The 14,560-nt window shown below is 45.7% G+C and overlaps 1 protein-coding gene across 1 annotated transcript in view; it reads left to right on the forward strand.

Annotated features, from left to right (window-relative positions):
• LOC142767697 (uncharacterized) overlaps positions 1–14,560 on the forward strand; it is a 311,889-nt gene that overhangs the window by 186,153 nt on the left and 111,176 nt on the right. Inside the window, exon 9 of the mRNA XM_075869890.1 lies at positions 10,462–10,574. Coding sequence (XP_075726005.1) covers positions 10,462–10,574 — 113 coding nt within the window. The remainder of the gene's footprint in view (positions 1–10,461; positions 10,575–14,560) is intronic.

Below are 14,560 nucleotides of genomic sequence, written 5' to 3' on the forward strand. Positions count from 1 at the left end.
TTAAGATAACATTTTACATGTGGAGCAAGTTATACCAGGGGCTAGTCATGCACCGTCACCGTCCGCAGCCTCCCCTCCTCCTCGTCAGCCATCTGTGCATCCATTCCTCCTCTCAACACAGCGCACGCTGCACTCACTGCTCCCCTCCGCGCGCCACGCGACCTTTAGTTTTACGTGCGCCAGCTGTATGATAACCCGTGCATGCGCAGGCCAGGGCCAGCGCTCGCTATAAATAACCGAGTGTCGGGGTGCACCGCTCTTCGTCACTGCGTCGCTAGCGTCTGCGGAGTCAACGTAATGACGATGTACCTCGCGCCCAACCTATCGCGTGCCACCGTGAAGAAGTACGTTGACAAAGCCATGGAAGAATACCTGAAACAACCACTGCAACGACGACCTTTCGTGATAGTTTGCGAATTCGACGTTGACGTCATCAAGGAAGATTGAGTGGTCGACTACATGGAGTCGTGGCACTCGCTGAAATGAGCAACGCACGACGGGAAACATCATCCGACCACGGTTCGCGGGACGTGCATCGACCATGTCTTTGCAAATTTCGACCTTCGACCGCTCCAACCAGACCCACTCACCCTTCACTTTACGGACCATAAAACCATCTTGCTCAAGATACCCAAAGTGTCTCATCAATAAACATCGTCTTTCGCAGCATACATGCGTGCGTGTTCACTCTTGTTCACTCGTGTTCACTCGTGTTCATTCATAACACACACACATGTCGCAAATTACAAACCACATTTATCGCAAATCAACATATATGCTCCGCATGCTAATCAGTGTTCTCACTCGGGAAACTGCGGTCATTTTTTTTTCACCGTCAGAAAGATCCAACATTTGTGTAGAACAATCGGCTTCTGGCAGTAACGCAAATCGAGTGGGGAATAGAGTGATTTTGCCGCAATTACTTAAAAACTTTTAATGATTTAGAATTTCTTTAGAAATCTCACTCTTGTTTCGTGCAAGCTTGTAAGTAAGACCAGATCTATGCGCTAGTTGCGAAATCGGCGGCGGCATCACGTGAACGGCTCATGAAATATTGCAGTGTTACGCGGAAATGAGAAGTAGGGTTCGTTGATCTAAAAGTTCGTGAAAAAAATTCTTCTTTTATAAAAAAAACAATTTCGCCGACAGGCCAAAGCTCTGAATGCAATAGCAACATGTAATGCTACTGAAACAATGTCAAGCAGATTTCTTATTGTAGCCAAGAGTTCGATGAACGTTCGTTTGGTCAGGCATTGAATCAGATGAAACTTGGTCACTAACACTGTCTGATAATGATCACTATCATAGTTGATCAGGGACCGTGTTTGATCTTTTTTTTTTAAATCGATGTCGCGTGGCTCTGGAAAACCCTGGTATGTATGGGAATACGGCCGCTCCCGGGAGAGAAGTTGTGTTCGTGCAGTTTATCATATAAATGGTCACAGTTCGAAGCAGTGAGATCACTGCGTGAAAAATGGCATACGAGACCTTTGTTGACGTCTGCCGAAATAACGCACCTGGCAATGCTCGCGACCGCGTTCTTATAATCTGGTTTCATAGTAGCTTGAGCCATGTGGCCCTCCTTCCCGGGCATTCCTTTGTGCTCCTGTACCCGGTAGAAAACGGGTAGATCATTTTATCTCAGCTTGAGGAGTAAACGGTGGCAGGCCTCTTACGTTAGTGGATATCATTGCACGAATTATAATCCGTACTAAGGGGATAGCCAGCTTGTTTCATCTCTGCTTCAGCCATGTTCTTCCCAGCGCTTCTCAGCTTTTACTCGTGAGTACATCATACGATGCGTGGAGTGATGTTGAGGATGCCGCTTCATTCGGAACATAACTGCCACGGTGAAAACATGTTCAAAGTGTTATTGGATTTGTTATGCAGACAAAAAATGCTATAACCATGGTGTGGGCTCACCAGTGTTTTATTCTAATTTGCTGCATTGTCTATACGCGGTAAAGGAGATTTCGTTGGCTGGAAGAGTAATCCGTTTGCATTGGTTTCATTCCCATCTTCACTGACCTTACAGGCAACATATTCTCAACACTTATTTCTTCCTAAAGCACACGTTCAACTTTCGAGTCTATCGTGATTTTGTGCTTGTCGGCTACACCCTGTTATTTCCGCTCGCGCAGTAGAGAACAGCCAAAATGGAGCGAAATCAGTTGTTCCCGCATGATTGTCACGCGAGACAAGTACGAACGTGCAGGTGCCTGCAAGGCACAGTAAGCTATAGAAGACAGTGGGCACTTTGCAAAATAGTAGGCGCCCCTTCCCCTACAGTTTGAACACACGTGTAAGCTGTATTTCTGTATTTCCCGCAACACTGCTTTTCACTAGAAACTCTCGCTTCTAGAACTCTGTTCTGCAACAGGCGCCACCTTTTCTTCACAGCACCGTGAAAACTACAAAGTTCACCTCTGTAGCTTCCGCGGTGCTGCTGGTGACGCTGTAGGCTACAGGTGGCACTCACTGACACTCCCAAGTTTAAATTCACATATAAACCCAATTAAGTGGCTGGGGGGGGGGGGGGGTAGCTGTCGTGATAGCTCAATGGTAGAGCATCGAACGAGTTATTCGAATGTCACAGGTTCGATTCCTGCTCACGGCAAGTTGATTTTCACTCACTTTTGTTTCTTTTTCTTTGCATTACATTGGCTCCAATAACTTCACCTATACAATCCTTCGCATTATTGTCTGTTAAGTCTCATTAGTATTGTGTTAAAACACGGAAAAAACAGCCCTTAAGTGTCCGCTTCTTTTCCTTACTCATTAACGAGGGTCTCGTACTGGCAGATTTGGTGCCTTAGGTTGTATACGAGGGAATGTTAGTCAGCTACCAGCTCTCAATAAGTTCACGTGCTACGTGACGCAACACAGGCTTATGAAAGAGTGTGCCACACTCACCGCCTTGGCTACAGATGGCGCTGACTTACACCCCCACGTTTAAATTCACATGCCCAATAAAGTGGCTGGGAGGAGAGCCACCGTGGTAGCTCAGTGGTAGAGCATCGAACGCGATATTCGAAGTTCGCAGGTTCGGTTCCTGCCCACGGCAAGTTATCTTTTCTCTAACTTTTCTTTTTTCACATTTACCTTACAATTCGGTCTAATAACCTCCCCTACACTTTTCTTGGCAATATTGTTTGTTATATTTCATTATTATTGTTTTAAGACACGGAAAAACTTGCCCTTAAGTATCCAGTTGTTTCCCATATATATATATATATATATATATATATATATATATATATATATATATATATATATATATATATATATATATATATATATATATATATATATATATATATATATATATATATATATAACAAAAACAATTGACGCAATGAACAATAGAAGCGTGAATGATATGTACCAATTATAGTATTATATTTATGGGTGCTGCAAAGCTACATAATAAAGCTGATAAACTAAATATTTTCAGTATTTGGATATGTACATGCTCCGCCTTGATTGGTCAGGTTCTTATTTCTGAAAGCGATGATAATTTGCAAACACAGTGCTCGCAGTGCGCTACCATTTGCGATAAACCAAGGCTGTGTGAAACTGCGCCGTGCTATTTTTATCTAAAATTAACGCAGCTTCCTGTCGGGCCTATGTATGCAGCGCAGCAAGTCATGAGACTTTGTTACGCTACAGCCTTAGAACACCTAATTGCTTGTGACAGATGCTTTATGATGCAACCTACCTCTTTCTGCTTTTTGTTTCATCTCTGCTTTTGTGTTCATATGGCCCACTACATCTTTCAGTCCATGCCATAGTGCATGAATACGGCGCAACCACGATATTTCTGGCTTTTTTTCACGCAAAAGTGAATCTGGTGAAGACAAAGAAAACCTAGTGCTTGGTGATTATGTAGTATTGATGTCTATGTTAGATGAACTAAGAAAAGACCCTAAGTTCAGTTTTGAGCCTATATTTACGGGCGCGAAAAAAAAAATCACAGTAGGCACTTTGGGCGCTAAGCAAGTTGCGTGATTATGTAAGGTATTGTGTGATTGACGAATGTGCTGATGTGCTTTCGAAGTCTGTAAAAAGTTCCGGAAAATGAATCGACGCAAAAGCTGTTCAACTTTTGCCTAATGATGACCTTATATTGTTTGTCGCTGAGAAGGAGGGCTTTATCGTAATCCCACAGAAAAAAATAGGAAAAAGCGCTTGCTGCTCTGAACAAAAATTCTTAGCTGGTAGCAGTAACATCGAGAAAAAGTTATTGAAAGGCTGTTAATTTATTTGAATTTGGAAAAATAGTGGCTGGCGCAAATAAATAAAAAGCTTTCCTGTGGAAGCTTTTTTTAACAAAATAATAGGAGAATGATGACAACAAATAGAAAAAACAAGCACAATCGCAGAGTAAAGCTTCACGAGATCGGCGCTCGAGCTCATCCATCTTCCTCGTCCTGTCGCTATCTCGAATCTTCCACCTGCCCGTTTGGTTCGCCCAATAAACCTCTTTACATTTGGTGGATCGTGCTGGGTAACCACATCGCCTAGAACCTGGAACTCCGATCCCGCACCCTGCCGTCGACCACGCAAGTTGACGCTGCCCAACAAAAAATACCTCTCGCAGCCGCTACTTGCCCTGGCCCGGTTCATACGCGAGACCCCCCGATCTTTGCGGGCACCGAAGACCAGGACGTCGAGGACTGGCTGTCGTCATAAGAGAAAGTCAGTGGACCCAACAGGTGGGATGACGCTGCTACGTTAAGCACTGTCAATGTTTATCTCACCGATGTGGCCAAGCTGTGGTATACGAACCACGAAACGAGTTCGTGAATTAGTCCGCCTTCAAGGAGGCGATGTGTGCCGTTTTTGGTCGTCCTGCCTTACAAAAGCTAGGCGTCGAACAACGTCTGCAAGCACGGGCACAGGAGCCAGTTGAGACTTTCACATCATATATAGAAAATGTGATCGATCTCTGCCGGCGCGTCGATGCTTCAATGAGTGAGAGTGCGAAGATACAGCACATTGTGAAGGGCGTCGACGATGACGTTTTTCAGATGCTTCTCGTGAAGTTTCCTAGCACTGTGGCAAAAGTAGTGACCTTGTGCCAAACCTATGATGAATTGCGTAGGCAACGAGCTCAGACGCGACGCTCATTCCAGCCAATCCAACCAGCGACCGCACTGGACGTTATGACTGACAAGACAAACCTTCTCGCACAAATGAAAGACTTCGTGCAAGAGAAAGTGGCTCGGCAGCTTTCTATGCTGCCTTTTGCTCAACGCCAGGAGCGCTAGCAGCAACAGCCACTGCGACACCCACCACCATTGGCTCTTATGCTCGGACTAGTGGTCCAGGAGCAGATTTCCGAGGCTATGCCGGTGCCCTTGCAGCAGCCCCCCGTCACCGCGCCTCTTACTTGCGCTGAGGCACTAAAGCGGTAGCAGCCACACCACCCCCTGCCGTTCCAGGAACTGCTGTATACATCAGCCCCGACTCAGCCGTCCACCGTCTGGGTTCCTCCCATTGCCACCACAGCCTCAACTCACCCGTCTGCCGCATGGGCTGCTCCTCTCGTCGCCAATACTTGGAGAACGCACGATAACCGGCCCATCTGTTTTGCGTGCGGCGGCTCTGGCCATATCGCCTGTTACTGCCGTCGTCGCGTGCCAGGATACACAGACGCCCGGACACGGAACAACTTCATTGACATTCCTCCATCTCGTCTGGAAAATTCTGACCCTCAGTCAAGCTCGTCTTCACGGGAATGTCCACGTACTATGTCTGGTCACTCACTTTCACCTCGTCATTGCTCCCTGTCACCCATGCGTCGTCGGCCATCTCCTGAACACGAGGGGAACTAACCGCCGCAGTTCAGGAGGCAAGAACGGCGCTGTCGAAATTCTCGAGTCCTCGGACATTGCCGTCGAATATTGTCGAAGTTTTTGTAGAAGGTACTCGAGCATATGCTCTAGTGGACACTGGTGCTGCCGTTTCCGTGATAGACGCCGAACTTTGCCGCAAGCTCCGAAAAGTGACGACGCCTCTTAATATGACGTCCTTGGAAACAGCAAATGGGGACCCAATTCAGCCTGTAGCCACCTGTACTGTCCGACTGATGATCGCGAAGGACCACTACGCTGTTGAGTTTATTGTCCTTTCGTCGTGCTCACACGACATCATACATGGATAGAATTTTTATCGCGTAACCATGCCGTTATTGATTGTGCAAGATCGGAGCTTGAACTTTTCCCGTTTTACAACGAACCAACCAGCCGCATTTAGCCCGCCGTACACAAACTCGTCGTCAAAGAAGGCACTGAAATTACTCCGACAGCAGCTGTGTTGCTTCCCGTGTTCTGTGACGGCATTAAGAACGAAGCTGCATTCTTTGAACCATCAAGACTCTTCCTTAGCCGAAGTTCACCTCTTCTGCCTTATTCAACCTCTATTTCTGAAACAAACAGTGCTCTTTGCCTCATAAATCCCCTTCCGTATCCCATCGAGCTGTTTCAAGGTGAATCTCTTGGTCACGTGCATGCTATTGATAAAGAACAAATTTTTACCATGCCACCAGATTGTTCCGGTGACTACGACGCCATGAGTGCCCTCAACCCTTCCAATATACCACCTTCCGAGCTTTTCGATTCATCGATTGCCGGCGAACTATCGCTATCTGAACGCTCTGAGCTCCTTCAGCTGCTCTACCAGTTTCGTGAGTCCTTTGACGTTGCTCAACCTACCCTTGGCCGAACTTCCAGTTTTTTTTTCACTTTATTGACACAGGTTCCAACGCGCCAGTACGACAGTGACCATACCGTGTTTCCGCCACGGAATGTCAGGTTATCACCGAACAGGTTGACGATATGCTCAAGCACGACGTTATCCGACCTTCCCAATGTCAATGGGCATCACCTGTCGTTCTTGTTAAGGTGGATGGTAAATTCGCTTCTGCGTTGATTACAGGCGCTTAAATAGGATCACTCGCAAAGACGTATACCCTTTTCCCAGGATTGATGACGCCCTTCATTGCTTACAAGGTGCCGAGTTTTTTTCATCGTTAGATTTGCGTTCGGGGCATTGGCAGGTACCCTTAGTAGATGGTGATCGTCCAAAAACAGCCTTCGTGACACCGGACAGGCTATATGAGTTCAATGTCATGCCCTTCGACCTCTGCAATGCGCCGGCCACATTCGAACGCATGATGGACTCGGTTCTGCGGGGTTTGAAATGAAACATATGCCTCTGCTACCTCGACGATATCGTCGTCTTTGCACCCGATTTCACAACACATCTTGTACGCCTAAAACATGTCCTCACGTGTCTGAAGAATACACAGCTCCAACTGAATCTTAAGAAATGCCACTTCGCTGCTCAGACGCTCACCATTCTCGGTCACGTTGTATCAAAGGATGGCGTTCTCCTCGACCCGGCTAAACTACGCGCTGTCGCTGAATTCCCCAAACCGACGACAGTAAAACAGTTATGCAGCTTCGTAGGATTGTGCTCCTACTTGCGTCGGTTTGTGCGCAACTTTGCCTCCATAACTGCCCCTTTGACCCAACATTTAAACAATGCCAACGACATCTCATCATGGTCTTTCGACTGTGATCACGCATTTACCACTCTTCGCCGTCACCTGACCTCACCACCTATATTGCGCCACTATGATCCCACGGCTGCAACTGAAACCCATACAGACGCGAGTGGTGTCGGTCTCGGTGCAGTTCTCGCAAGCCTGGATCCTCTGAGTGCAGTTCTCAACGCAAGCCTGGATCCTCTGAGTATGTCGTCGGCTACGCCAGCAGAACGCTTAACAAGGCTGACGTAAACTACAGTGTTACCGAAAAAGATTGCTTAGCCATACTTTGGGCGATTGTGAAATTTCGCCCATGCTTATATGGCCACACCTTTGCTGTAGTTAAAGACCATCATGCCTTATGTTGGTTGTCGTCGGTGAAGGATCCCTCAGGTCGCCTTGCTCGTTGGGCTCTGTGACTTTAAGAGTATGACATCCCCGTCAAGTACCGTTCTGGCCGCCAACATACCAATGCTGATGTGCTCTCACGATCACCACTGTCCGCTGAGGTTGCCTCTATATCTTCTTTAGAACACGCGCTGTCCGCTTTTGACATCGACATATTGACCTCTGCACAGCGCGACGATCTATGGATATTTACGCTTCTGGACGTCTTATCTGGGGTACCGACACATCTAACCGCTCGAGCAATGCGACGCCAGGCTTCACACTTCACCATTCGAGGTGGCCTCTAGTACCGGCGCAATTACTCACCAGAAGGCAGGAAGAGGCTGCTCGTTATTCCCCGAAAGCAACGCTCTACAATCTGTGCATCAATTCACTCCGACCCGCAATGCGTTCACGCCGGTGTCTTCAAAACCTACGAACATTTAAAGAAGCAGTACTACTAGTGTGGGATGTTTACTTTTGTTCGACAGTTTATTCGCGGCTGCCACGAGTGTCAGCGATGAAAACAGCCACCGAACGCAGGAGCAGCTCCACTACAGCCGCTTGCGTGCCCTGACCGCCCATTTGATTGCGTCGGAATCGACCTTTATGGACCACTGCCATTGACCACAGCAGGTAACCGGTGGGCTATCGTTGCTGTAGATCACCTGGCACGGTACGCCGAAACCACTGCTCTTCCTACGGCGACTGCTCAGAACGTCGCAGTTTTCATCCTCCATCGGTTTGTGTTGCGTCACGGCCCTCCTCGCGAGCTCCTCAGTGACCGGTGCCGTGTATTTCTATCTGACGTAATCCAAGCACTTCTCCGTCAGTGCCATAGTGTACACCGGATGACTACTGCTTACCGCCCTCAGACGAATGGCCTGACTGAGTGGTTTAATCGGACCCTGGGTTACATGCTCGCGACGCATGTGGCATCTGATCAAACAAACTGGGACCCGGTTCTTCCGTTTGCGACCTACGCGTACAACACCGCTACCCAAGTCACTACCGGCCCATTCTATCTTCTATACGGACGTCAACCATCGCACACAATTGACACTTTGCTGCATACGTACCAGATATATCTAAGTGCACGACGGTGTCTGAAGCCGCCCGTCACGCCGACGAATGCCACCAACTAGCGAAGCAGTTTACTACGGCTGACCAGCAACGCGAGACAAAGACCCGCGATGACGACCACCCTCCTGCCGCAAAGTTCGCCCCTGGAACCCTTGTATGGCTGTATGTCACACCCTGTGCACCTGGTTTGTCTACCAAGCTACTTTCAAATTACCATGGTCCATACCGCGTGGTAGAGTGCACATCGCCCGTCATTTGCGCCATTGAACCGCTTACGCCGCTCGGTGACGTCGGCGTGGACATGATATTGTTTACGTGGACCGCTTGAAGCCGTACATGGACCCCATTGTTCCCACCTGTTAGATCACCAGGATGGCTTGATCTTTCTCGACGGGGGCAATTATAATGAGGGAATGATGACAACAAAAGGAAACAACAAGCATTATCGCACAGTAAGGCTCCACGAGATCGGCACTCGAGCTCATCCATCTTCCTCGTCCTATTGCCATCTCGAATCTTCCACCTACCCGTTTGGTTCGCCCAATAAACCTCTTTACAACAGTAAAAAAAATTATAAAATTGTAGTGATGTTTAGAGCAAATGTGTCGAAAAATGTTTGTCACACTTTCCGATGTCCGTTTCTTAGAAAGTGTTTAAACCATTTAGGGTCCATGACCCGCATTTTTTGCACACTTTGGCAAATGTAGCTCAACTACTAAGGAACTGCAAGCGGGGTACTTTAAGCGCGTTCAACGTTGGCGTGGAAGATTTATACTACTCTATTCCTAAAAAAAAGCACTGAAAAGAGTTCAAGAACGCATCATTGTGTAAAATGACGAGTTAGATTACGTTAATAAATGCGACATACCTGTTAGTTCATTCCTCGAAATGTTGAAGACAACTTTTATTTGCTGAAAAAGGGTATCTGCATTGGATTGAAGATTGCACCTGTTCTGAGCGATGGCTTTTTAGTGTGTATTGATGAACAATTAGAATACAAGGTAGCCGAAAGTGACCAGACTACAAAATTTCTTACGGTGTCTACTTGCTTCTAGTCATTTGAGTAGCAGTCACTTGTCAGAAGCGGTGGATGACCAGTTCTCAGTCCCCCTAAATCACCCTGATCAGGCCGCTGAGGCTTGAACAGTGTGCAAATAATACTACAACAAAATATGCACGGGAAGGTAACAGTCATATGCATATATTGGAGGTATACAACTCAACGAAGAAGATTCGGCGTTCGATCACGGGTGTGTTTTATAGTCATTTTCATATGCAGGGCAAGCTTGCCGAAGTGACTGGATGACTACAGAAGAGGATGCTCTTGCTCACGCACGTTTTAGGCAAATGTACTAGTGTACTTACATACCAGGGTGTTAGTAATCACATTAGGATTTCATTGAGTAGTTCAACATTCACGTATTGGTGTCCTGCTGCAGGCCATAGACAAGGCGATGAATGTGCCCAGACAACAAGGAATGTCTTGCATCTCGGTTCTAGCCGTGCCGGAGCCGTCGATAGACTTGAGCTTGTCCATCGCCATTCAATTCAGGTGAGTGGAAAATGCTGCCAGAGCCGGCGTCTTCCTTCAGTATGCACACAACTTTCACGACATCTGTTCACGTTACATACAAAATCGCACCCCTAAAAGTAAATATTCACACCTGTACCTAGCATGGCATTAATTAGTAGCATGCACGCCAATGGCAAGATATGAAAGAAAGGACTATGCGTTATGCTCTTCTGTGAGGCCTGACTTTCCACGTATGCGACTTTCTCTAAACAGATACGGTAATCCTCTTTTAGGTCCCTCAACTCCCCGCCGAGAGTATACAGAAGTAAAAAAAAGCACACATGTAGCTTTAAAGGGAATCATACAGGCGGCAAAAACATAATATCCTAAGTTTATTGTCCGAAAACCACGTTATGTAATGCGAGACGCCGTAATGAGGGGGGGGGCATCAGAAGCCACCTGGAGTTCTTGAACGTGTGCCCTAATCTAAATATACGGGCCTCAAACCTTTTCGCCTCCATCTAACAAGCAACTACCGTAGCTGGGATTTGATCCCGCTACCTTCGGGTTAGTAGACGAGTGCTACACATGGCGCTTCGATACTCGTATATAATTCTCAGAAGAATTATTTCTTCTCGTAGTGTCAAGTGAACATGTGGCAGCATTCACTTGGCGCCTCTTTGAGTTGAACCACTTAAGTGTGAGACATATATACATTCAACGGAAAGTAACATATGACGCTAGCTTAAGGATTGCCTTTCAGAGAATTTGATAAGTTCAATAGGAATAATCCAAAACAACCATGCTCTAGTCAGTGTTCACTGTAGTCGACGCACACGCATCGCATCAACTCACGCGAGTGGTTCTTGTACTCTGTAAAAAATTATATATATATACCCAGCTTAGAGGAATAGGGAAATTATGCCCCCGCTCTGCTCCGGTGGCCTCACTCAAAACGGATTGTACTGGAGCAAATACATTCGTTTTCCATCGTTTTATTCCGGTGACGCCGGACGATGGAAACCGGAAAAAAACGTGGCCAATCCCCTGATTATGCCCCCATGGTTGCTCCGGAAATGCCCTGGCACATCGCTTTTGCCCAGTTGGATGCTCCCTGATTGCTCCCGCTCATCGCTCAGCGAAATTCATTGGCTGTTCAAGAAGTGATGTAGGCAGCCTCGCCGCCGGCAGGCCGTTTCTCACAAACCAACATTTTCCAGATAAAGCCGAGGCAGTGAGGATAGTTCGAAGCGTTAGACCGCGTTGGAGAAAAAGAAATCGTTCTGAATACCCTCTGGATATCACAAGCGACAAGCAGAAATGAAGGTTATCAACGACAGAAGGTAGTTGTGCGAACGGTAATCGTGTGATGGTTCCTGGCAGCGAATGACACGTTGTAATCTCGCGAGTGTTGACGGACCCAGCGGTTGCTGGTGTGGCGAAGAAATGGTGAGTGAGCTCTCCTTGAATTACCTGTGTTAATCTTGTCAGTTAGTGCTAAGCTTGGATAATGTTGGGTTGATAAACCAAACATGTGATCAATATTTGGCTAATTTCAGAAGACATCAGTGAAAAATCAGCGGAATTCGATAATGCGTTGTTCGGACTACGTGTTTTTTTCTTAACATAACTTTGGTAAAGCGAAACGGAGAGGTAAGTGAGCTAGTACTAATTCGTTATGGCGTAAATGTTGCGCAAAAATAAGGATGAGGTAAAGAAAGTGAACACCACAAGCGCTTGTGGTGTTCACTTTCTTGTACTCGTACTTTTTTGGAGTTGCAATAACATCATAATAACTTTAGTGAATTGAATAAAGTCGCTGTAATATTTTGAGTGCTCTTTAGTGCTAATTAAATGTGCAACAATAAATCATCATGGTTCTAGGTTGATTCTATCAAACGTTGATAATTGTTATAGGTAAACCTAACTGGCTAAAAGATATTTTTGGTCTTGTTAGTAAACATAAACGGTAACATTTGTCCGCTTTCCATATCAATAAACGCCAGGTCGAGGTCTACCACTGCGTAAAAATTATTTTTGTAGAATATGTAAGCTGAAGTAATAAAACTTGGATGAGTAAAATCAGTGTTGATTCTTCGTAAATGTGCTGAGTTGAGGTGGGGTAAAGAATTTTAGAACGCATACACTCACTCATACTTGTGAAAAAGTTCTTTAGGTTGGATAAGTGGTATCTCATATTATAATCTTGAAGTATACTGAACTCTTCGCGGGACGTGGTGCTTTCAGGATAAGAAAGAAAGGGGCGAAACAATCTTACGATACTACAGACGAGGAATGCAAAAAAAAGAGTTGCTTGGCAAAACGAGTCGTGTGGCACTCGACGATCTGTGAAAAAGGGGTGGGAGTAGTAAAGCTAATTCTTATGATAGCCCGGCTCAACATTTTAAGACGGAGGGGACATTGAAGTGAAAGGAAGAGAGAAAATACAAGGCAACCTTTCAAAAAACTGGCCATATTTTCTGTGTTGATGATGGGAGAGCTTACAATCCTTGCTGCTGCATTTTTTTCTCTATTTTCAGGCGAGCTTCCGTGGCTTTGGCTGCCGTTCTCCTTCTTTTTTTTTGGCGCAAGACAGGAGTTCGAACAGTGCGGAGTTGTAGTTCTGACATGGGCAAAGAAAATATGCTGGCCTGTCAGTAGAAGAAGGGGAAAAAATTTCTTCAAGAGGAGGCACTGGCACCTCCTGACGCTTCCACATGCATCACCTTTTTTGGGCTCAGGACATTTGCTCGGGCCTGTTAGTTGAGAACCTGGTCGGCCTTCCCTTATTTCTGTGAAAATGCAATGACAGAAGTGGCGGAATGTTTGCGCCTTTTATTGCCTATTTATTTTGTTACGTTGTAATGAGCTTTTTCTTGAATTTCTGCTTGAAGCTGTTCACCTTGAAATACATGCTCATACAATTATTACTTTAAAAATGTTCACATGGACGAGTATCAAAACAAAATGGGCAGTGCAAATTAAAAACAAACAATGCCAACTTACCTCGACAATTTTTTTCCTAAGGAGATGAAGCAATTTTTTTTCCTAAAGACAGCCCGCAACCATGCAAAACGTAAGGGTCCCTTTTGCGTGAAGTATGATGATGAGCACAAACTAAAGTAGGACTGTAATAATCAGAATGATTATTTTTGCTAAACTTAGAAACTGATCGAAAGGGGCATTTCTCGTGCCATATACAAGAGTACCAAAATAAGATTATTTCAGTCAATAATTGCTTTTGAATGTTTCAGCAAAGGTGCAGCTATCGATTTAGATATATATAAAAAACTCTGGCCAGCTTAGAACTTTGTTCCCATCAGGAGGTGTGGTTTTATACTTTTATCGTGCTGCGGCTTTCTCACACGAGATTACACCGGATGTGCTTTTCCATATTGAACGCTCATCGTATGTGTGTGGGGGGTAGGTGGTGGGGGGTCAGTTTGAGACGTTGTCTCTTCTCAGCCTGACGGTCTGTATCAGATTTGTTGAGTGTCTGTGGCCTTAGTGTTTTCAGTTTCCGATGCTCTCGCATGGTTTGCAGTGGTCATGTATATTTATTTTTTTCTCTATTATGCTGGAAGTAATCAGCTACATCCTTGCATCGCCAATGAATCTGATGGATGATCTTTCGGGCATGGTAAAGAGTTGTTTTCGGTGGCCGCGCTTTCTTTGTTTGTCAAGCATCGTTTTGCAGCATTATGGGCTTCATTTTGGATCGCTGCGCCTAAAATTGAGTGCTGTTGATTTACTGAAATTTGTCTTATTGTGTTTTTGTGGCCTTTTACATGTTTGTTTGTTTTTGTCTCCTTTTCTCAAATGCTGGGTAATCATCCAGAAATGGCAACTTATTTTGAATAAATCAACGAATGAGAACTCAAGTGTTTCTTGAATTTCCTTAGCTAGAGCTCTACGAAAAAAAAATGCACCTTAACTCTGCAATGCTTGCATGAGAATCGGGACTTACTTCATCTAACCAATGCGTGAAAGATCAGCATACAATAAATAAAGGCGTTAACACTTTA

This window comes from Rhipicephalus microplus, chromosome 7 (genome assembly GCF_043290135.1).
Source record: "Rhipicephalus microplus isolate Deutch F79 chromosome 7, USDA_Rmic, whole genome shotgun sequence".
NCBI lineage: Eukaryota > Metazoa > Arthropoda > Arachnida > Ixodida > Ixodidae > Rhipicephalus > Rhipicephalus microplus.